The 26,139-nt window shown below is 32.7% G+C and overlaps 2 protein-coding genes across 2 annotated transcripts in view; one reads left to right on the top strand and one right to left on the bottom strand.

Moving 5' to 3' along the window:
• Nucleotides 1-26,139, bottom strand: part of LOC115887394 (CCR4-NOT transcription complex subunit 11-like) — a 140,466-nt gene that overhangs the window by 52,715 nt on the left and 61,612 nt on the right. The gene's annotated exons all lie outside the window — the stretch shown is intronic.
• On the top strand, nucleotides 1,371-21,918 carry LOC115887382 (disintegrin and metalloproteinase domain-containing protein 10-like). The gene is made up of 6 exons (XM_030906797.1): nucleotides 1,371-2,091; nucleotides 8,555-8,830; nucleotides 9,486-9,718; nucleotides 14,868-15,089; nucleotides 21,015-21,202; nucleotides 21,285-21,918. The coding sequence occupies exons 1-6, from the start codon at nucleotides 1,424-1,426 to the stop codon at nucleotides 21,876-21,878; spliced, it is 2,181 nt and encodes a 726-aa protein (XP_030762657.1). The 5' UTR covers nucleotides 1,371-1,423; the 3' UTR covers nucleotides 21,879-21,918.

The raw sequence follows: 26,139 nt of genomic DNA, 5'->3' as shown, positions 1-26,139 counted from the left end.
TATACCATGGGTATTTCATACATGACCTTATATATACTCTGTTTTTTTTCTCAGGTAAGATTTCGACAGACGATGACAGAAGAAAAGCAGATGACGTCCCATACCAATCTATTTATTTTACTAAAAAAAGTTTCTAATAATTTTTAAGTTATCTATGGATGGGTTTAAATATAAATCCGTCATGCGTCGTGTCTTGTTGTTTTTAACCAGTTTTATTGGTTTATTTAAAAAATGACAGATCGTATTTCAATTTTATTGGTTTGACGGAACGATGAACGATAAACGGACGCCGATGCGTATGAACTCGCCTTTAGATTTTTGTCATTTTTGACGCTTGTCAAAGTCTTGTCAAATTATAGGTTATAATTTTGTGTCAACTTTTGTTAAATACTCGCTGCCCAGGCAGAAAGTCTTATACACCAATGAAGTTGCCATCGATAAAGTTTGTATACCATCTCGTCGTAGATAAGTGCCATCTCGTATATGGTAGAAGGATCAAACTAAACACATACTAAAAACTGGAGTAGCTGTAAAATATCGACATCACACGATAGGTAAATAATGGATTTTAGTACTGCAGAAAAATAATGTCAAAAGGTACTGATTTAAAAAAATTAAGATTAAAGTTAATTAATCAACCTTTTAGGTATAAAATTTGGTAGGTGTTATTGTTAATAAAATAGTTTTTTTTATTTACCTATGTTGTTTTATTTATTCCTGTGGAATATTACAAATTTGTATTTGTACATAAGTTATATTGATAAATATAATCATAAATGCGGGTAGTTTCATAAAGCTTGAAAGTAAAAATAGTTCTTTTATATATTTTTTTGGTATGTAGTGTTTTGTTCTTGTTTGTTTTCTATTAACACATACCGTTTTTATTAAATAAAATAACTCGATTACATTTTTTTCAGTTTTATACAGTTTTTTTCACAATATTTTGAAGTAATCACTTGTCATCTTGTCAATCAAATTTTAAATATTTCCTGCTATGCGTTCCAGTTGTACCAACTTATTTCTTTGTAAAATAAAATAAACTACTTTGAAATTAAAATGACAGACACATCTATCACTGTCAAGGATCTTCTCGTTGGACAGACTATAAAATAAAGTTTCTTATATGCAACACACTGTGTGTTATTTAAAAGATTAAAAGATAATAATAAATTTGAATAAGAAATATTTGGCGACATAATTTCGGAAAAAGCCGAACCGCTCCGAAATTATCAAAAGCTTTGGAGAGCGGCCGTTTAAGAATAGCCTCAGTTAGTATTTATTTACATTTCCCTTATGGGCACCTTCCAATCTAAATTTATTTACTTTATCTGTGTTGGGATGTGCAGCACCCAGTATGACAGGTTAACATGATATAAAATTCCAGGTTAAATTATTTGACAGATTTTTTTTTATTTTCTTAAAAATGTCAATAATGGAAAATGGATATTTCCCAATTATTCTTCTATGCACAGTGTTTGATGTGTTTTCTATTTGTACAAATGTACTATCCTGTTCTACATTTAAAGACATGGAAAAATTCCCCGAGTACTGCAAGCCTTCCGAAGAACCGTTGTTCAGCTACGATAATAAAATCGTGAATCGAAAAAGAGAAGCAATCCCTTTTACTTATACGTTTAAAACATCCTACAGAAATAACATGTCCAACGCATATATAAGAAAGACAAAGAGCGATATTATCCTAGAAGACAGATCTACATTAACTATTATTGGCGATAATGGTAAAAAATACACAGAAGATATTAATAAGTATAACGAACTATACGAAGGCTATATGGAGAACAGACCTCAGGATTCCTCCATTAAGGGATACATCAGAGATGGTTACTTCTTTGGGCGGGTTGTGATCGACAAAACGGCTTATTATATAGGTGAAACGGAGCCAGTAGCCAGTCCTCTTTTATTCGATCGACCATACGATTTGTATAAAAAACTATACGATAAAAAAGATCCCAGTTATGACGCTGCCTTTATTAAAGAAGCGGAAAAAGTTTATCGAGAAAGCGAGTTGGACACGAACAAAATGACTGAAAAGGAGATCATGCAGCGCTTTAGACAATGGAAAAAGGAAGGGTAAAGCTAATTTATTATATGGAAGTGACTCCGCTGCCGGCGCCGGCTTCCAAAATTCGGGAGCACGGATGCCGGCTCCGGAAATAAAAATGCCAACAACTTACCCCAGAGACTAACCAACGCTAAACAAATGTAAATTAGTAAAAATCAAACCAACCCCACCAAATAACCAACGCAACTAACACCACCAATGAGGAAGATGCATATATTTTATTTTTCGCCAGAAACTGTTCAATTTATTAGAATACATATGTGTAAATGCAAAAAAAACCTTTTTTCTTGAAAGCAGTACCACAATTTTATAAAACGGACCATTAAAATACTATGGATAACGCAAACGACGCCTCGCGAATTGAAACGATATTCTATTGGTCTGACGTCACCCGCCGTTCTCGTCGACCCGCGATGGCCAGCAGCAGCCAGACGTCTTCCGTTTATGTACGTATTTAGGTGGCGTACTAAGACATGTTTGTTGCTTTTAGCGTTAATTGAAGGAGCTTTTTATGCTTTTTTGTGCAGTTATTATTTGTATGTGTTGTGTGTTCTGAGAATTTTTTAAGTAATGGCAGATTCCGGGTTTGTAAAGCACAATCAGATAACTTGCCAAAAGTCGATGCTTTTATGTTTGCTGTTTTTATAAATACAAATTCCCAATTTATTGGTGCTGAATTACGAGGAAAAAAACAGAGAGGTATGTAACATTTATTCTTTGTAGTACTGAGGCATATTTAAGTATATGTAGGTACCTACTGTTACGAATTTTTATATAGTTATAAATATTAATGTTACAAACTTATTTTTCAGATCAGGTAGGGAGACGTATGGAGATAATGCTGTAGGTTATGTAGAAGTGAAAAGAGACAAAAATATTTGTTTAGTACGTGGAAAAATAACTCCAGAGCACAGCGTGAAAAAGAAAGTTTTTTTTTTATATATTGACACCCCCTTACCCTTGTTATTTTTAAAGATTGTTTTTTTACGAAATTATAGGAAATAAATTGTTTATCAGTAATGAAAATATTATACAAGGTGTCCCATAAGCAAACGCCAAAATTAAGTTACTTTTTAAGTGAAACACCCTATATATTTTTGGATTTCTAGATATTCTAGATATATTTCATGTATAATATCCTATATCTTCAAATGTTTACGAAATATTGACAGTTGAAAAGCGAAAAATACCTACAATTTTCTGGACCACCTTTTTTGAGACACCCTGTATAACTAGAATTAATTTTAAAAGAGAGTATATGAAAAACCATGCAACTTTTTTATTTAATGTTTTCTTCTAAAACTTGCAGATAAGGCTGTATGTGGGTGTCAAAATATAATGAATAACCCTGTACATTCAAATTTCATATACCTATGTAAGACAATATACATAAATATATGAACTTATATCAAAATGATCTTCACAACAATAAATCGTAAAAATAGAGGATAATTTAACGTTTTTCTTTTCATCTCTTCTCATGACCTTGGACCATTTTTTTCTGTTTTCGCTCATCCATTACTATTTATAAATATCACTAATTACTAATTACGTATTAATTAACACAAATAACTAAAATTTTGACTCGGATTCAACAGCGTTTAAAAGCAAACTGTATAAAATAAACACGCGTCTGGCTCCACTCAACCAGAAGAACGGCGGGTGACGTCACAGCGGCAAGGCGCGGTAGAGAGCGTTTACCCGGCCATTTAAATTACCAATATTTAATTATTTTATATTAGAGGCATTTCTTAACCGATATCAACGATTTTTTTTTGTTCAGTTTGTAATTATATAAACTATTTTTTAAAACATTATTTAAAAACATGCATTTTCCTCATTAATCAATCTAACCTCATCAAAAAGAGTGAAACCAACGCAATCCGTATTTTGATTGCTATTAAATATTTACAGTTTTTTTTAAAAAGTAAAAACAGCTGTAAAAAAATAAAAAAGCTTTGGCACGGCGCGGCGTGAGATTTGAACCACGAACCTATCGTTCACGAAGCGATGGCCTCAATGAAGCTAGGTTGACATGGGTAGTGAAGCACGATCGTGTCTCACACTTTCGTGAGCTACGAAAGTACCAAAAAGCCATTCGGGAAATACGAAAATCGTCCAGCGATCGTAGGCTGTTTACACGGCAAACGTGCCAGTCTTCTATAAAGATCCTTTCGTGGAAGGTTGTACACCATGGTACAAAGAATACAAGGTATGATATTGCGCAGGTTGGTCGCTACGTCACAGGTGATAACAGGCGCTATTGGTCAGCACGCTCCGCGCGCCAGTTCAAATCGTCAAGATATTGTTATAAACCTGTTTTTTTGTTTATATACCGTCATTGAATTATCGCTAAGCAAGTTACTGTGGAGCAGTGCGTAAGGAGTTGGGCTAGGAAGCGAGAGACCGGAGTTCGAATCTCGGCCGGGACATAACTTTTTATTTATTTTTTTAAATACTGTTGTATTCTATAGTTTATTTTTGTAGTATAAAAAAAGAACTATTTATTCTGTTATTTTTTCATCTCCGGTATTAATATAAATTGACTGTTGGTACAATACCTCATTTAATATAAAATAATATTCTACTTTTTGAAATGTATCAGGCCCTAATTGTACCTAAAAGTAATATATTTTTAATGATATCCCATATTGTAAACTATTTAATATTTCAGTCACTTAAAAATTTAATTTGCATTGAATAATTGCCTACCATTAAAGAAAATTTGAGCTATATAATCCTTGATGGGCATATTCTGGGTATGCAAATAATTCCTCTAAATTTTGGGTTTCGTTCAACCGATTTATTCTCAAAACCTGAAACATCTACATATAAAAAGAAGCACCAGGTCACTAATTATAATAAACTTCACCCTTGGAATTACTTCCACTAATTATAATAAACTTCACCTTTGGAATTACTTCTATCACAATTACAATACATTCAATTTGCATTGGCATTTTCTACTTTTCGATGGGAAACAATAAAATTCCCAACATTTCTTAAATGATGTAACAATTCCTCTTGTGGTTACTTTTCCATATATATCCTCATCTCTGTCCTCATGTGAAATCAGAGGCAATGAACATGAAAATTATTTACCATAAACATCGCAAACTAAAAACCTAATAAACAATTTTATAGGTACCGAATATAGAAATAAATTTAGTATTCTTACCTATTATGGCCCAAAGTCCAAATCCATGTTAATAGATAATTATTATTTTTAAATATATTTTTTTGGAACTGCTGGTTTTAGTAATTATTAAATTAAACGAACTAAAAAGTCTTAAAAATAAACAATTCTTAACCATAACCCCAAAAAATGCAAATCTCCTGTCAACTTTCTTTATTTTTTAATTATTCCTCATTTTCCTAGTGACGTCACAGGTGGTATGCGCGAACTGAACGAAATTGGAGCCGCTATCGATCATACCTTGTATTCTTTGTACCATGGTTGTACACTGATATGCCAAAAATTACGACATTAAAAGACGAGTGAAAATAATTAATTGTGACATTCATGTCAATATATCTTCATAGAGTTGCCAATATTTACTATTTTACGTCTTTTCATCAGACATTTCTAATTTACTTGCGAGTCATTGCTGTATATAAAAATTAAATTTATATTTATTTTAATTATGGTTTTTTTATGCATATGAAGTTAATTTTTATAATCATATACAAAAATATATTTTAAAAAAATGTAACAATTAAACATTAGATTTTTTTTGCAACAAAGATTATAATCGTAATTATAATAAGTCAATCAATATTTTCTAATGCGAGAATAGTGCAAAAAATGCCTTTTTCACTTCAACTTCCTCTGCAATTTCTTATTCACGATCGATTTGGTTCGTGAAATATCTAACACGTTTGATTTGCTTATTCACGATCGTGACGTCTTTCGTATTGATTCGGTTCTATTCTTCTTTCACGAATCTACTGTTGACATGAGGCGTGGTCCACGAAAGTGTGGGCCACGATCGTGCTTCACTATACTCTGTTTTTTTTCTCAGGTAAGATTTCGACAGACGATGACAGAAAAAAAGCAGATGACGTCCCATACCAATCTATTTATTTTACTAAAAAAAGTTTCTAATAATTTTTAAGTTAACTATGGATTGGTTTAAATATAAATCCGTCATGCGTCGTCTCTTGTAGTTTTTAACCAGTTTTATTGGTTTATTTCAAAAATGACAGATCGTATTTCAATTTTATTGGTTTGACGGAACGATGAACGACAAACGGACGCCGATGCATATGAACTTGCCTTTAGATTTTTGACGCTTGTCAAAGTCTTGCCAAATTATAGGTTATAATTTTGTGTCAACTTGTGTCAACTTTTGTCAAGTTTTGGCAGATGATGCAGTTTGATTCGTGTTATTACGTGTGTTTTGTGTCTTTTGAAGTCAAGTGGAGGAAAAATCAAGTGAAAATTAACTGTAGACCCAGAGCACATTTTATGGTTAATACTCGCTCCCAGGCAGAAAGTCTTATACACCAATAAAGAAAGTTACCATCAATAAAGTTCGTATACCATCTCGTCGTAGATAAGTGCATCTTGAATATGATAAAAGGACCATACTAAACGCATACTAAAAACTGGAGTAGCTGTAAAATATCGACATCACACGATAGGCAAATAATGGATTCTAGTACTGCAGAAAAATAATGTCAAAAGGTACTGGTTTAAAAAAATTAAGATTAAAGTTAATTAATAAGTATAAAATTTGGTTTGGTGCTATTATTAATAAAATAGTTTGTTTTATTTATGTTGTTTTATTTATTCCTGTGGAATATTACAAATTTGTATTTGTACATAAGTTATATTGATAAATATAATCATAAATGCGGGAAGTTTCATAAAGCTTGAAAGTAAGAAATAGTTCTTTTTTATATTTTTTGGTATGTGGTGTCTTGTTCTTGTTTGTTTTGTATTAGCACATACCGTTTATTATTAAATAAAATAACTCGATTACATTTTTACAGTTTTATACAGTTTTTTTCACAATATTTTGAAGTAATCACTTGTCAATCAAATTTTAAATATATTAATTTCCTGGTTATAAAATTTATATTTTAATTTTAAAAATATTAATAAAGTTATGCGTTCCAGTTGTACCAACTTATTTCTTTGTAAAATAAAATAAACTACTTTGAAATTAAAATGACAGACACATCTATCACTGTCAAGGATCTTCTCGTTGGACAGACTATACCCGTGTCAACGTAGCTTGACGGAGCCACAGCTGCTCTTGGAATAGTGGAGCTATAGCTAGGCGTTACTTTCCACCGTTCTTTCAGCCGTCAATGGAACCGGAGCCGACAACCATTAAGAGAACCGGCGCCGGCAGCGGAGTCACTTTCTTATTATACAGGGTGTCCCAGAAATAAGTGCAAGTATTTTAAGGGGTGGTAGATCTCGATAAAAGAAACATGTTTTCTCTTTATCGTTTTTCAATAACGTAGTTGTATTTGAGAATTTCCAAAAAAATTATTTTTTCCTAAAATTTTGAGAACTACTGGATCTTTTCTGGATTTTCTTTCTTGTAAATTTAAGGTTTGTTCTCACAGCTGTAAGAAACATATTTCCTACAGATAATCATGCGCAATAGGGTAAAACGCGTTCGCACAGAAATTTTTGATTGGTTTCCAACCAACAGTATGCTGTTCGCACAGAAAATTCTGATTGTTAGCTGACAGTCAGACCTGTTCGCGGATCTTTTGCAAGTTTAAAGTGTCCGGCGCATGCGTATTGCGACCCGACGTCATTAATTGGTAAACTGAACATACAAAACGTGTGTTGTTTTTGTTTAGTGTTTTTTTCTTCAAAAAATAAAGAAAAGAAATGAGCGATTTTGAATTTTCCGAAGAATCTGAGGCGTCCGAAATTTCGGATACAGACACAGACCTAGAAGAGCTGATGGAGGAACGGGTCAGACTCAAGAATAAAAATTAAAAAACATTAAAACATTAAAAAGAACGAAACCAAAAACATTAAAAGATGTCTTTGGTTAATTCCTTGTTCGTTTTCTTCTTTATTCGGTATTACGTAGGAGTTAAAATTAGTGGTATTATTAGATCAAAAAAGAAGAGTAGGGGATTCGCTGTTCGTACAGACAGTTTGAAATCGACAAGAAACTGCATTATTTGAGACCTGTGCATTAACACCGGTTTGGAAGAAGTCACAAACATGTTGAGAACACGCTGTGAGAACAAACCTTATATCAAATACCTATGTTGCCATATTAACAAGAAATTATGTCTTTAACCTAAAACTAAAAAACATTTTCTTATAAATTAGACGTCACTATACCCATGGAATATTGACATTTTAGATTATTTTTAAAGATGTAAGGGCGTAGGGCTTGTCAAAGATCCACTTTGCAGGTTTTGGCATGTCAGTGGCAGCATCGACTTGTTCAAAAGTTAATAAAATATAGTTTAATATAATGTTTTTTGTAGGATGCTCTGTCCACTATTAGTAGTATTAGAAAACTCATTTCTACGATTACTACATAAAGGTAATAAAAAAGCAGCAATTTCGCACGCTTTATTCACTCTAGACGAAGCGAACGCCATCTGGAGAAGAACAGACTTCGATAATGAAGGCGGACCCGATAATATAGGATTTTACATTAAAAAAATAGAGGTGATTGAAACCGAGGAACCTGTATATTATATTGAGCCATACAATAAAACGCTAATAAATGCTGTCGATTACCTGAGGAAATTTTCTACGTAAGTTGATTTCAGCAGTATTTGGCACAAATATAATATTAATATTCCAGAATTAAGTTCTTTTAAAAAAAATTGCTATTTGTAACTCATATACTAAGGGCTGGCAAAGGTTAGTCTTGGGTCGAGATTTCCGTATGTAAGAAGTACAATGCGTTTATAATGTACTGAACAAAGAGAGGACAGTAAACACGTTGCCAAACGTATGAAATAAACCGAGAAACTGTGCACATCGCTAAGAGACGTGGAAGGGGATATAGCAGATTTGTCGCAGTTGACCAGTCGACCCAATCAATACCTCTGTCAGTACTTAAAGTTCTAGGGAAAGGTGTACGTCATGCATTCAGCTTCACGATTTAATTACGTCTCGTGATACTTGATTTGTTTATTTATTAACGAGTCGTTGTAATTTTCCCTATAGTTTGAATTTTTTAAGTGCAAGCTAGAAACACTTGCATTTTTGGTAAAAATAAGTGGAATTGAGTGGGTGTTCGATAGTGGTCGCGCTATTAGAACTCTGAATTCAAAAATCGATATCTCCAAATCTATTAGAAATAATAGATTGTAGTTTTTTCAAGAACTTTGTTAATATTTCTGCTGTATTTTCTTTGTAAACAGTATGTGAAAATCTTTATCATTTATTTTTAAATTATTTAAGATATACCGAACTGGGCAAATACTGTTTGGGTGTGGTTTTAACACATCAAGTATTTAAGTTCGGCGTTGTGGGACTGGCATATCTAGGCAATCGAAAGTCTCTCACTGTTGGTGGAATATGTCAAAAAATCATTGACAATAGAACCATGAATACAATGCTGGCGTCAGCTACCACTAGCACAAAAGATAAGATAAATCAGATGAAGTTCGAAGCGGCCATTGCTCACGAAATAGGTATCACCGTACAATAAATTGCTGTTTAACTAAAGTATTTTCATTATATTGTTTCTTGGAATACAAAGATTAAGAGAGGAAGGAGTATAATACTATCCATGCATAGTGGACGGAATCGACACTATACAATATGATCGAAAAAAAAAACGGCGTCAGCGATAGATTTATATGTAAAATTATATAGGGAATGTCATCGATATTCATGTCCAAGCCAACGGGACGCCGTTTTTTTTTCGATCATACGGTATTATGTTATTATCTGACAAACGGATGTAAAACAGCGGAAGGAATTCGACAAAAACTAAAGGAATACAAGGACCAATAAAACCCGAGACCAAATTGTTACCGTGCCTCCAAACAGTGCCGTGCCACGTATTTTTCTTAACTTAACCGCTTGAAGAGATATTTATATTTTTGATATTTTTTTGACTACGCCTATGGTGTATGCTGCTTATTTAGGTGGTATCACGGGGATGTCACTTGTATGGGAAAACAGGCAACAGTCAAATTTAAACGTGCCAGGACCAATGACAAAGAAAGCAACATCTGCCAGGCATTGGCTTTCTTTGTCACTCACATTGTTTAAATCATGATACCGCGGCCATTTTGCCAACAAAGAAGTTGACCGGGCTGTCCTGGCAAGTGATTTAAAACAATTTTGCTTTTTTACAATATTAAATTACCATTTGGATGTATTTAATGCGATTATTCAGTTAACTGGTAAGTCAGAAATTACACACAAATACTTTATTCGTAAATACAACTAAGATGTAAACGTATTTTTGTATTTTTAGATTTCAACTTTTGCAAAGACCCGCCGATAGGACTTGCCTGGCAGCGTACCTGTTTAACTAAACGTATTATTTACTGATAATAATATAAAAACACGTAGGTACCTCTATAATTTATGATGAAAAATGATTTTGATTATGTTTTATATTATTTAAATACTTTCTAACCTCAAATAATAGTAAGATCCTTGTTTATATCGCACAGCCCGTTCAAAACTGTATTGTCTTCAAAAAATGTTTACAAAACAAACAATTATTATAAAAACAATGTCCTTTTAATCTGATTTATACCTCAGAAGGATGCCAGTAAAATTTTATTAAATTAACATTATATTATTTGGCCATTAATATGCAAAAAGGAGCATATTGCCTTAACTTAAATTTTCTTTTACTTCTCCTGACAATGTTCTCTATATTCTCTATTTTGAGTTAGTAAACTTTTGAACGGGATGTGCGATATATAAAATACATAATATATCCAAGGGTATGATCTGATAAAAGTATTTTTTGATGCATTTTTTGGTTGTTTATGCACGTTGGCTTGGTTTATGTTTTATTCAGCTTATATTTATTTGGTATAACAGTTTTTTTTACCTTTAGAATGGCATGCATTGAGGCTAGATAGTGTTTCATTAGATCATTAAAGGAATTTAAATTAGCATATATTTTTTGTGATATTAGTGTGTTATCATGATACAGGTAGTTGTATCATAGTGCCTTATGCATGTTATTTACCTATTAAATACTTATGTATTATCAGTAAATAGATGATAATATGTTTATCTCTCCAATTCACTAGTTATTTGCAATGTATTTTGAACTAATTTAAGTCATTAATTGATCATCTTTCTTTTTCAGGTTCCGGGATATTCTTTTTCATTGTTAAAAATATATATATATATATATATATATTTCAATATTATTGTAATATAAATCGCAGCGCTAAAAAATAAATGATATTGTTTACTAATGTGTAATTTATTTACTATGAATTTTCTCTGAAAATAATAAGCCTTTAATAATATTGATTTGCTGTGTAAAGTTAATAAACATATTTTTTAATACATTAAATTATATTAAAGTAATAAAAATATGTTTATTAACTTTAAACAGTAAGTCAGTGATTCTTATAAAAATATTTTTTTAAAAATTTCCCCTCTTTTAAGCCCCGCCCCTCCAATTCCCCTCAATTTAGCTAGTACTGCCAGGCGACACCAGGTGGCGTCTGTTTCCATTTTTTAACATGAAGTTAGCATTTCTTTAATGTACCTATTCTCTGGGTGGTATCATACTAATTAATTATAAAAAGCGTATTAAAATGTTAACAAATGGTACATAACTAGTATCGACGTATGGCACAAAAGTACTGACAATTCCACAAAATTTTAAATCAAATTCAAATGAATCGTTAAACAGAACTATCAAGGATCCCCACTCTAAGGCCCTTTGTCTGTCCACCTTGCATGAATGCAGGGATAGCATTATACTCCTTCCTTAATTTTTGAAGTGGAACTTCTTTACGCGCGATGGGAGTAAAATTCAAGGCCGCGACACTCGCCACGAACGTCGCCAAGCGTCACGAAAATAGGAAACTGTAAAATACGCAACTAACCGTCCAATCCGATCAAAGATGTAATCGGAGACGTAGATCGTGCGCTTTCGATGATGTTCGGTTAGAAACCTCATAACAATGGCCTATAAAAAATAAGCTTAATAAGGCCTAATTCCTCTTAGGCCTATAAAAAATAAGCATAATAAACCTTGGACCACTAAAGGTCTACGCATATCTTCTAAAAACATGCGTTCATTATCTCACTTAAAAAAATTCGCAGACAGTCTCTTCTTCCACAATTACGTAAAACTATACAGAAAAATTTATCATAAGACTATAAGAGCCGCTAAGGACCTTTATTATAATAGGAGAATAGTCAATTCTGGTAATGTTGCTAAGGAAACATGGTCTATTGTGAATGAGTTGAGAAACAAAGCTTCTTCGTCTAGCAATATCTCTACCTCGCCTGAGAACCTTAACGATTACTTTGTAAATGTAGCGAAAAACTTAACTAATACCATATGTCCTCCTCATGATCCAGTTTCTTATCTCTCTAATGATAATGTAAACTTACACAGTTTCTTTTTTTCGCCCGTAGTTCTTGAAGAGCTTCGCAGTACAATTAATACCATCAAAAATAAATCCTCTTCTGGGACCGACGGGCTAACTTTAAAAATGTTTTCGAATCTGCCAGAAAGCACTCTAAATCACCTAACAATTTTAATAAACATGTCGTTCCAAAATGGTATTTTTCCAAAATGTCTTAAGACGGCAATAATCATTCCTCTGCACAAAGGAGGAGACAAAGATGAAGCTTCTAACTATCGCCCAATTGCACTCCTTCCAACGCTATCTAAGATCATAGAAAGGTTGGTTAAAAGAAGGCTGGTATCTTTTCTGTTTAAGTACAAAATACTTACTGAATATCAATTTGGATTTCTAAGCAACAAGTCCACAAATGACGCTATGTTTTCCCTCCTTAATAAAGTTTACTCCAGCCTAAACAACCATCATTCTACAACAACAATTTTCTGTGATTTTTCTAATCATAAGATCCTAATTAATAAACTGCAGCACTATGGGTTCAGGGGATCATCTCTCGAATGGTTTAAGTCGTATCTGAGCAACAGAAGTCAACTTGTGAGGGTGGATACCACGTTGTCTTCTAGCAAGCCAATAGAATGTGGAGTACCACAAGGCTCAGTACTAGGCCCTATTTTGTTTCTTCTTTTATTAACGACATTGCTAACATAAACATCAGTGGCAAAATATGTCTTTTGCGGACGACACTAGCTTCACTTGGAGCAACAAGGACATCACGGCACTTCATAGGATTATATCAAATGACTTAATCACCATTAAATCTTGGTGCGATTCGAACCTCCTGAGTCTCAACATTTTTCTAAAACTAAAGCTTTGTCGTATAAAAACTCGTTGCAGCCTTTTGTACTTAACAACACCACCATTGACGTCGTAAAATCTGTAAAATTTTTAGGGCTTGTTGTGGACAATTCTCTGAAATGGGACATACATATCGAAGCTTTGTCGAAAAAATTGAGCTCTGCCTGTTTTGCATTAAGGTCTGTTTCTAAGGAGCTTAACTTGTCAGTGGCTAGAACTATTTATTATGCACTTTTGAGTCGCACCTCAGGTATGCCCTTCCATTCTGGGGGTACGTGTTGTGCGACTCAATTTGACCGCATTTTCAAGCTCCAGAAGAGAGCTGTTCGATATTCACTAGGACTAAACAGCAGAACTCATTGTTGGACTTTTTAAGGAATTAAGAATATTGACTCTTCCTTCCTTATTATATTTGAATCCGTTTGCCTAATACGTAAACATGTATCAGCTTCTCAAGAAAGGCCATCTCACACTTATCCACTCAGGAACGCGGAGCAAGATCTTTATCTACCTACCCCACGCTCAGAGTTAGTTAAAAGTTCAATATTATACAACTCGAAAAAATGCACAATCACCTGCCATTTGAAATCAAATCCATAACATCATTTTTTTCATTTCGCAAAGCATTGAACTCTTATTTACTAGACAAGGCTTTCTACGCCGTAAATGAATTATATTTGAATTGAAAATCGAATTTGATCTTGAAAACACTGGTCTAATGTTTGCTATTGCTATATTTACTAATGACATCGAAATTAATTTATTTAGAGGTCATTAATATTTTGCTATAAACTGGCTAAATATTTTTGAATATTATTTTAAATTTTTGTTCTTTGACATTGTAAACATTTATAAATGTTTATTTTAACAATAAGACTGACAATATTATTTATATAATGTTTTGTATTATCTTTTGTTTGTTTGTTTGTGTACCTTGTTTTTTTTCTACTTTGTTTGTTAGTTTACGTTTGTCTACAAATTGAAAAATTTTTTGACAATAAAGGCATTTATTTATTTATTTATTTATTTAATGCAAATAAAATAAATAATATAGAGGGTGTCCCATTTAAAAAAAAACACACAAGTTTGCGTTCTATTTGAAGAATGACAGCTCGCAGCGAAAAACTAGTTAACGCCACTGCAAGTTTTCGCCTTTTCGATAAGTTATAAGATAATCTAGATACAAAAGGGTTGAAAAAGACAAACATTTCAAATTCGCCCTGTATTTCAGGAACTAAGAGGGCTAGGACAAATCTGTGTGTAGCATCTTCAGTTCCATAAAAACTGGACATGTGCTGTAAAAACCGCCTCTTTGTATCTCTACTCATCAAACGAGAAAACCATAAAACATACGAAAATGAGACACCCTGTACTCTATTAAGTATTATTTTGTTTCTACTCGTAGGACACGGTTTTGGTGCTAATCACGATGAATCTGAAGAATACAACAACGTGACCGATCCTGGATATGCATGCCGTGGCCACATTATGGCACCAGGAATGTTTGACACATTTACAGACATAAAGCAGATTTCGTTTTCAAATTGTAGCAAAACGGATATGATGGCTGGTATGGTTGGGCACGGCAGCTGCATGGAGCCTGCAAAAATTCCATTTTGTGGAAACTGTAAGGATAACATGGGATAATACAGGGTGTTTCAGAAAATATGTGCAAAATCTCGTGGGTAGAATCTAACGTAAAAATAAGATGTATTTTTCATATCAACATAGGTCCAATTCCGCTTTGTTTCGGAGCTACATGTTTTTTTACTTAATATAATTTCCTTACAGTGAGTGCCTGTAGTGATTCGAATGACATTTTGAGGGTGAAACTTTAAATATTAGATATATTAATCAAATCAAATCATTTATCAAATGATTTATTGCATGTTAATTAGATACAAGTATCCTTACACAAAGTCATATCTTGTGAAATGCAAAACCATAAAATAAGCACAACAATAATTATCAAACAGTAATTTAAAGTACACAAAAAAAGACAATAAATAACAAAAAAAAAACATGAAACACAAATACACAATGTAAATTTTTGACCTATAACCACACTATAACCACAGAATATCTAGCTACGCAACAGAAGCCAACAGGCTTTAAAAGCCTGTCTCCAAATCAGATATTTTGATGTGGTAGTTTCGCTACTTAATAATAGAGGGCAATAAATTTAAAAGAAAACAGTTTTCTACAAACAAAATTTAAAAGAATTTTGTGCAGTGTTGCCATTGTGTAATTCATATCGTAATACTTCCTGATAAAGCCTACCTTCAAATTTGCTACATCATTTAAACATATTAAAATAGATCAGAGCTGTTTTTTCAGTTTGCCATGTTAGTTGGAATTAAAACTTATGAGCTAAATTACAATCACTTCCTGACGTTTAATTGTATAATTGAATCCTGAATTTTCATTGTAATTCGGCGACAATATAATAAGTATTGTTCTACTATTATACCACTTCCTGACGTTTGATTGTGTTCATACCAAGTTCATATTGTATAATCGGGAAAAAACGGCATTAGCGATAGCTATGAAATGAATATCACTGTCATTTTATATGTAAATTTATATGGGAAATGTCATCGATCGTCCTTTTCCAGCCAACTGGACGCCGTTTTTTTCAGAAGCATATCAAGTGATACCATAATATAGTACTATACTACGATACATGGCGTTCGATTGGGCTTAAACTTGGTATACTATATCTTCAGTGACATTGTAATATCGTGGTATCATGGAGCATATAAAGTGGTACCTTCTATAGTACCATATTTGATGACATAGCAATAGTAGGTACATGGCGGCAATAGGGCTTAAACTTGGTATACTACGGATCTTCGGTGACATTGCAATATTATGGTACCTTAAAGTATATCGAGTGGTGCCATAATATAGTACACTATTATGATATCATTTCCTGGAGTTCGATTGGGCCCAAATTTGGTATACTTGCGTTTCTTTATAAAGATTTGTTTAATTAATAATTTTAATTTATTTGACGAATTTTAATTTATTGTTCGATGTCGTGACAGCAACTTTTATGCCGAACTAATATATCATTAATTGTACCTGTGTCACTTTTTAAAATCTACCTAGGTCTATATAAATAACGTGGCAAAGAAATTTGTTATTATAGTATTTTTTAGTCAGTTAACATTTTTTGTACTGCATTTTAATAAATTATTTCCATTATTATTAAACTTATATTTCATTACTAACGCTCCAGCATTAATAAATATCACTATCAATCGCCCTGTATATTATTAATTTTAAAGGTATTTTCTTAGTTAACATTATAAGGTAGTGTATATTAAAAATGTATATGTTTTGTAATAATATACTTAAAACTATTTTAATAGCCAAAGGAATAATTAATATAAGTGTATCTGACAAGAAAAGAAGAATAGAAAGAAACACATACTGCATTATACAAAATAAAAAGAATGGGATGCCAATTCAAGTCTTTTTGAATCTGGCAACTGTGCATATTTATCCGAGCTATAAGGCCGTCGATGAGCCGTCGATCCAAAACCGAAAGTTCAAAATTTCTAATTATTATTATGATATTGTCGCGCCATCTAGTATTCTATTTGTGCAATTTTAGCTCTTTCATTTCGAGTATTTTTCTGTTGCGTAGCTAGATATTCTGTGCTATAACCCTTCATTGTTATCAAGAAGGTAGCTTTTAATTGTCGTTTTAAATTGATGTCTTGGTAAATTTCTGACATTTTGAGATAATTTATTAAAGCATACAGGAGTATAATGAATGCTGGAGTTCCAAGATCTTCCGAGGCGCAAATGAACAGGCTTTATATTCATTCTGTTTCTGGTTGCATAATTGTGTTGTTCATCAAGCGTAGTATATAGTTCTAGGTTATCCTTCACAAATAAAAGACACTGGAGGATATAGCAACATGGAAGTGTCAGTATTCCCATTCTTTTGTAGGCGTTTTTTGTATCTGCTTGTTAACTTAAATTTGACAAAATTCTCAATGCTTTTCTTTGCAGTCCAAACAGTTTGTCAGCATGAGCTGAGTGACTCCAAACAAGTATTCCATAAGTAAGCACCGGGTGAATGAGAGCATGATAGGCAGCTACTAACACATCACTCTCCACACACTTAGCCAATCGCCGAAATGCATACATGCTCACGGAAACCTTCCCTGCCACATAGTCTACGTGACTTTCAAAACTCAGTTTTGTGTCAAATTTTATTCCCAGAAATCGGACACTGCAGAAATCTATTTTATATTTTGTTTTAAGAGAAAAAATAACTCTTTTTGTTTTAGCGTCATTCAGGCATAATCGGTTTGTCTGAAACCAGTCACCAACATTTAGCAAAATCGATTCAAAATCAGTTTGAATCTCTTCAGGGGATTTCCGAGCACATAAGATAGTAGTGAGATCGGCAAACAAAATCATATTATTCTGAAGTGTAGCCACGGGTAAATCATTAATGTAAATTAAAAACAATAAGGGTCCTAATACTGAGCCTTGCGGAATCCCATATTTTACAACACTCACATCAGAGAGCGTACCGTTGGCTAATGTTTGTTGAGATCGGTTTACAAGATAATCAGCCAATAATTTCGAACTCAAATTATTTACTCCATAATATGAAATATTCTGTAAAAGTATGTTGTGATCAACACAATCAAAGGCCTTGGTAAGGTCGCAGAAGACCGAACCAACATAGTTACCGCTCTCAAAACCCTCAATTATATCTTCCATCAAATTATTATTATTTAATACTAAAAAAGTGTTGACAGATTCACCAGAAACGTGCATATGGGCTATCACTGGAACAATTTTGTAAAAAAAAACATGTACGCTACTGACTTTTTTCTCTTGTTAGCAAAATCGTACCGACCGTTTAATATCATTTAAAGGTTGTGTCTTGATATTTTGTGGATTTCGATATCCTTGATATTAAGTAAGCTATTACAGTTGGGGCATAGACAAAATAAAACAAGTTTAGATTGGAAAATGCCTATAAGGACAATGTAAATACTATTTGGCGCTATTCTTGCAACGGTCGCGACCCAAAGCTTTTGATAATTTCGGGGAGGTTCGGCTTTTTCCGGAATTATGTCGCTGGCAACAGTTACTCTTGGGTCGATAATTACATGTGTGGAAGTAAATCGCATAGGGATCTTATTAAGTCGGAGTGAGAGAAATGCGACGGTGTGCTGTTGCGGCGTTGCCGGTACGTCTTTCCCTATCAGGTAAAGTAAATTCACGATCGAAAACCGCAACTAGATAAAATAATTATATATGTTTTTGAGCATCTGAAATGGAATTATAAGGATATCGTTAGCATGTGCATTTTTTTATAACGAGAAAACGTCAGTAATCGCGATAATTTAAAAACTCTGAAAAACTTTTTAACACATAACACGCAATAACCTAAAAACTTAAGAACCACTTTAGATATTGAAACTTTTTTTTTATTTTGATAAAGAAAGATCGGATCTTTGACAATACGTTTAAATAAGAAAAATTCGAAAAGGTTATTTTTTTCCATTCAAAAATTTTAAAGAACCCATCCATTTACTTTTAGGGCATAGCAATTTTCAGCAATCGTGTAGCTTTTTTATTTATAAAGATTTTCACATACTGTCTGCAAAGAAAATAGAGCAGAAATATTAAAAAAGTTTTTGAAAAAACTACAATCAATTATTTCTGAGCGCGTTCTAATAGCGCGACCACTGTCAAACACCAACTCAATTCGACTTATTTTTACCAAAAATGCGTTAATAAATAAACAAATAAAGTATCACGAGACGTAATTATACTTATTTTTTTTTTGGTTTAGTTTCTTTGAGCTGGTATACTATATATTTTTTTCTTTTTATTCTTGGCTTAGGTCGCTGGGGTTGTAAAGATGTTACTGGATTTTGTTTATTATTTTATTTTTATCGACGACGTTTCGACAGTCATATATATCTTTTTCAAGTCTTGAACGTAGATTTTTATAGAATTAAAATTGTGAAAAACTGGACAATACACACATATTACCATTATTTTATTTGTTTAGGGACTTAAAGCCAAGAATAAAAAGGAGAAAAAAGTTTATAGGCTTTAGTATCAATTTCAATACGATTGATGACGTGCATCTGAAAATGTTTTGCGATTACCTAAGGGCTCGAACTCACTGTCGCAACGACCTGGCCGTCGGCTGGCCGGATGTATTGCGTTTTTAGCTGCGGCCAGATGAACGACCAGTTTCAACAGAGTTGTCAAATCTAACGATTTTTTACGTTTTACCAATTAGAAAATATTGTTTCAGAAATGTTAAAATATCCGAGTTAACTAAAAAGCGAAGTTGCTATTCACGACAAAAGGGAGATATTCTGTTTCTTTTTCTACTGATATGGCGCCCTTATCGACTTTAGAAGTAAACATATTAGGGCCATCGTAAAAAAAGATCGTCAGACACTGTAAATATAAGCAGGTAGAAAGTTTAGCTTCCAGTTATTTCAATGTTTACAATATAACGAAGAATCTACAACAGTAATTACTTCTATTTTTATGAATGTCAAAATAATGTACCTAGTAGAAATATAGTCTAATGAACCCTGTTTGAAAAACGTTAAATTAAATATAATATTTAAAATACAGTTGTCCTCCTTGTACATGACTACAATACAACTAAAAAACTAATTTAATAAAAAAAAACAAGTGGTTGTAGAAAAACTTTAAATATTATTTTTTTTATTTTTTAAATAACGAAACTCAAAGGTATAATAACAGGTATCATACCAACCATAAATAGAGTAGGTATGTCATATAAAAATGTTTTGAGTTTTTACTAGAATCGACTCTTGATAAAAAAAGGGATTAGATTTAAGTTTACCTTTGATCCAGTCTGTATACTATTTCTTTGGATTTTCTGCACGTGTGTAAAAACTACCCTAAAACACTATATCTTATAGAAAATAAAATATTGTGCCTTGAATTTGAGGGATTTCATCTGAAAAAATATTAATTTGGAAGAAAACCGGCAACAAGCGGCAGAAAATAATAATATTTCCGTCGAAGATTAACGTTGAGGGTTGGAATCTTTGGTGTTACACAGCAAAATAAAAACACTAAATCACCACAATACACCAAAACACTTTTACTTTTACACTGGACGCGCGTTTCGCTAACCATGTTAGCATCATCAGCAGATGATTATAAACTCAAAAACTTCAGTTTATAATCATCTGCTGATGATGCTAACATGGTTAGCGAAACGCGCGTCCAGTGTAAAAGTAAAAGTATTTTGGTGTATTGTGATGATTTAGTGTTTTTATTTTGCAATATTTCCATGCAGTCTTCTGGTCGCAACGACCAACGGACGGGCAGGACGTTAGTGTGCGCTATATCATTTGATTTAATGGTTTTAGAGGTAGCTGCGGCCAGGCCGGTGCGACCTGGTCGTCAGTGTGTTCGAGCCCTAAAGGTATTCATGCAGAGTAACGTTTATATTCTATGTCAATAAGATAAGAAATATTATTCTGAAACTTAATTCGATAAAAGATCATATTTTTAGCAATTGTAGAGGAAGACGAAGATTGCGATTGCGGTATGAGATCGCAATGTGAAAAGGATCCTTGCTGTGTGCCAAGACAAACTAGCGAACGACCGTGTAAGGTGAACAGGAAAGAAGGACACCAGTGTCATCCGTCTCAAGGAATTTGTTGTACCAATGAATGCAAATACGCAATATTGGACAACTTGGTAAAAACCTTAATTAACAAGTTAAACCTGTTTGGTAACTTTAATTAAATTAAATTTAATTTTTTTATATTTATTTTTGAAGCACTGTAAAAACTTTGAACGGACATGTCCTTGCCCAAATGGAACAGAATCCTGTTATTGTGGAATAAGAGGTCGATGTATCAAAAATCAATGTCATAGTTACGAATGTACAAGAATAAATCTTGTAGAATGCGCGTGTGCAGCAGAATCTTGCCACGCATGTTGCCAGATAGGGAATCAATGCAAACCAGCTCTGTTGGTAACGCGTGATTTATTAAACAAAAAGAATGATTCAGCTACGTTTAAATATTTTGTAAATCAAGTAAGTGTTAGCAATAACCCCCCACAAAAAAGACCAGATGTCGGAGGATATACTTATGAGGAATTTTGCCAGACAAACAATGGACAGAGAATATGCGTACGTACTCATTTTTTTATAGCTAAACCTGGACGATATTGCGTTAGTAGAGGCAATCTAGGAAAATGTACCAAGTCTATCGGGGATGGTAAATTCAAATGCAAAATTCTTCCAAAGACACCAAAGAAACAAATATTTCCTTTGATTAGCGGATCATGGACTATACACTTTGAACAAGCCACAATCCTTCACATACTTGTACTAAATTCTATCTTAATTATTATTGTCTCGAACTAAACAAAAGTACCTAATGTAATATTAAAAAATAAATAATTTTATCAGCTACCTTTGATTCAATGTAATGCTTTACGCTCAAGTCATCCAAATAAATGACACAAAACTATTTACATCGCGATCAAACATCGTTTTCAACAAAAATCGATGATAGATTTCTGCTAATTACGTTAGATAGAGCATGTTATTATTATTATAGTTTTTTGGAGTACCGAATAGAATATACAGTTCGAAACGTCAAGGGCGTCATCCTGTAGCCCGCCGGAATTGACCACATTTTTCTTCAATATCAAATCCTTAGTCCCACCCTGAGGAAAATGTAAACGAAACGCCGCCGTATCAAAATTTGCAGAGTGGGACCGTGTTCATCGACGCTCACAAACCCTACCCACAAAATTTGGTCGGACGACATCAACTTTTGTTCAACACGGTCAACTTGGTCTTGGTCCAATATAAAAAGTAATTTAAAAAAAACAATATAAAAAGTCATTTTAATGCCTAGGCATAATGGTACGTATACATTGACGCGCCGTTAAGTATCCAAACCCTCATTACCAAAATTGTATGCATTGCCAAAAATTCATAAACCGGATAAGTCGATATGCGCCCAATTGTTTGGGCTGTAGGTTCTCCAAATTATAATTTGGCAAAATGGTTATCAAGGGAGTCCGAAAATTTACCTAATCATGAACCCTCTTTCTCAGTTAAAAATAATATTGAATTCATTAACAAAATTAAAAATATAACATTGCATGAAGGTGAAATTTTGGTCTCCTTTGATCTTCGTTGTTCCCAAGTGTTCCAATTCCACATACTTTAGGCTACCTGAAGGAATTACTGAACGCAAATGGTCTCGACAGCAAAACTGTGATTGAATATATTAAGCATACATCGTTATGTATGAAACAAAATTGTTTTCAATTTAATAACAAATTTTTTGAACAGCGGGAAGGTACAGCAATGGGTAATCCATTGTCTCCATTTTTGGCTAATTTATTCATGAGCAGTGGAGGATAAGAATCAGTTTGAGTATTTTCCAAGAGTATGGTTTAGGTATGTGGATGATATTTTTGCTGTTTTTGACACACATTCAGACACCATAGATAATTTTATTTCTAAGTTAAATAGTCGTTTTCCTTCCATTAAATTTACACATGATATTGAGAACAACGACACTAATTGCCTGGAATTTGATATCTATAGGAAAAATACCACTACACGCAGATATATTCCTAATGAATCATATCATAGTGTTGAACATAAAATGACTAGTTTAAATTTCTTAGTTCATAGATTACTTAGTTTTCCACTTACCAACACAAGATATGAAATAGAAAGAGATTACATTAGGAATGTAGCTGAGTGTAATGGATATTCTCCTTCACTAGTTGATAAAATAATTAGAAAACGTAGGTATAGGTTAATGATTTCTGAAAATTCGACTTTTCAAGTGGTAGGTACGTCAAAATATTTTTCAATACCGTTTGATAGAGAGTTATCCCGTGGTCTAAAAGGAATTTTTAAGAATGTCAATTATAAACTTGTGTATAGTGCTCATAATAAATTACAACAATTATTAGGTAATCCAAAGGATAAAACACCTACACTGGAAAGGTCGGGTATTTATGAAATTTCTTGTAAAGATTGTAATCAGAAATATGTTGGGCAAACTAGAAGATCGATATTAACTAGATTTAAAGAACATTTAGCTCAGATAAGATATGGTAGACCGGATAAATCTTGCGTGGCTGAACATATTTGTTGATAAAGAATATTGTATAGATCTTAATAATTTAAAATTAATTAAACAAGTCTCAAATTACAGGCAATTAGATGCATATGAAAGCATCAGAATTAATAAATGTAAAGATAGTATAAACAGAGACAACGGTCCAATTCCTTCAATTCAATTCTAATAAAAATAGATAAGTTATAATAATTATTTATTAACACAAACATCAGATACGCTACTGAAGCAGCTAAGTCAAATTGACGTACCTAAATTCTTTGGCATCTAATCTTTGACAAGTAGTAAATAAAAGCAAAAATGCAAGAAAAAAATATAATTAGTTAATCTTAAGTGAATTTCATAAATGATCGGTTTACTACACGTATGTATATTATATAGTCACTTACTAGTGAAAGGTTATTCCATTATTTCCCTCGATTTTTGACCGATATCCATCGCACGCTACACAACCAACAATTTTACAGTCTTTCGATAAATCGCAATAGTGTCACTGTTAATTTAAGTTCAGCCACAATTTCCTTCTAGATTTACTACCTTTAAACATCTATCAGTAGAAGAATAAATAATAAATAACATAAAATAAGCTCAGTAAAGACTGACAAATCCACAAAACTTCAAATCAAATTAAAATGTGTCAAATGAATCGTCCTTTTTATTCATTTCCCTCTGGTATATCCTGTCGCAGCACCCGGTATGATCTATAGTCTGTCCAATGACAAGATCCTTGACAGTGATAGATATATCTGTCATTTTAATTTCAAAGTAGTTTATTTTATTTTACAAAGAGATAAGTCGGTACAATTGGAACGCATAATTAATATATTTAAATTTTGAGTGACAAGTGATTACTTCAAAATATTGTGAAAAAAATGTATGAAACTAAAAAAATCTAATCTTGGTTAATTAACTTTAATCTTATTTTTTTTGCTGTACCTACTAAAATGTATTGGTTACCTATCATGTGATGTTAATTTACAGATACTCCAGTTTGTGGTACCATATACGAGATGGTATACAACTGTATTTGTGGCTAATATAATTCTCTGGCTATAGTCTGTGGCAAACTGTGTCTCTGGCGGTCTCTGTGCACCGAGCATTAACTGTAAACTATGGTCTGGGTCAACACTTAATTTTCCCTCGAGTTTTCCTCCACTTAATTAAAAAAAACACGAAACACAAGTAACAACACATTCCAAAATGCAAAAAAATTATCATTTCTATTTGAACATAATTTGACACAAAATTATAACCTATAATTTGTCAAGAGTTGACAACTTTCAAAAATCTTAAGTTGAGTTCATGCGCATACGCGTCCGTTTGTCGTTCATCGTTGCGTCAAACCATAAACAAACAAATAAAAAGGGACTGGCAAATTAAATGGCAAAGAGAGGGACAACGTTCCCGTAGCGCAACTCGGAACGCAAAATTTCGTTCTATTTATGTTGATGTGCGCATTGCGTCTATTGGGCCCACTATTTCATTCTAATATAACAAGAGAGAAAGAAGCAGCCATATAAAACGTAATTTCTAAATAGAAATTAGAACAATCGCCTTTCGTTTTCGTCATCATGACAACCAAGATGACATCATGACAATTCGTCATGTTTGTTAATTTTTCTTTTGGTGATTTACCTTTTTTTTCTAAACCCTCCATTTTATTGACTTATGAATATGGATAGGGAACAAATTTCTTTGTTCCATATAGGTATTTATATTTTGTTACTTATAATTTTAGGTTATACTATTTGTTATTTTATTTGCTGCAGGAGCCAGTATCATCTATATGTATTGGTGCCCCCTTTCTCTGATAGATATGTTAAAGACACCCGGTAAAATAAAAGTAAGTAGTTATATTTATCATCTTATTAAGAAAAAAGTAGAAGTAGTAGTGTCAAAAATATTTCGAACCTCTCTTAACATAACAAATTAATACAATTAATTTTTTCATTTTTTGGGTAGGTAGTTTATAGTTGGTTTATAGTAACCAGAAACTTTATTAATATACCTATTTTACTTTTGTTTTAGGGTTAAAACTGGACTTGAATGGTTCAGGATCATGATTCTCGTAAAGTCTTCTTTGCTTGGATATTCACTTTGTTATTGCAATTAGGCAGTTTTTTCGAAAATGAGATTTTTAATACCCTTTAAAAATATTGGCCGATCGTTTTCTGCAACAGTTCTTCTGCATTTAGAATTGGTAGGTGGGTGGAATAAACACTGTTATTTTTTGTTATTATATTATAAAAAGTTTATTTATTTTTATGTATAAATAAATATGTTTATAAAACAGTACAATTTTTGCTTTTTTTATAATTTCCCTTAAATAGTAGTATTCTTTCGTTCTGAAACTGCAAATTTTCACTTAAACTGGTTTATTCCCTACACGTTCCCTTTACGTGGTATAGGGAATAAATCAGTTTAAGTGAAAATCTTCGGTTTCAGAATGAAAGAATGCTACTAATAATGGCTAATTTAAATTTCGCGCCAGCCAGAATGTACGATAATGTCTTACGA

Source organism: Sitophilus oryzae, unplaced genomic scaffold (genome assembly GCF_002938485.1).
Source record: "Sitophilus oryzae breed Bouriz unplaced genomic scaffold, Soryzae_2.0 scaffold_115_pilon_pilon, whole genome shotgun sequence".
Classification (NCBI taxonomy): Eukaryota; Metazoa; Arthropoda; class Insecta; order Coleoptera; family Curculionidae; genus Sitophilus; species Sitophilus oryzae.
The sequence above is the reverse complement of the archived record's forward strand: the minus strand, read 5'-3'. Positions and strand labels throughout refer to the sequence as shown.

Coding starts and splice junctions, on each gene's coding strand:
- LOC115887382 (XM_030906797.1), top strand. CDS start 1,424: ATGTCAATAATGGAAAATGGATATTTCCCAATTATTCTTCTATGCACA. Junction 8,831..9,485: donor TACCTGAGGAAATTTTCTAC/GTAAGTTGATTT, acceptor AAATTATTTAAG/ATATACCGAACTGGGCAAAT. Junction 15,090..21,014: donor AATTCCATTTTGTGGAAACT/GTAAGGATAACA, acceptor TCATATTTTTAG/CAATTGTAGAGGAAGACGAA.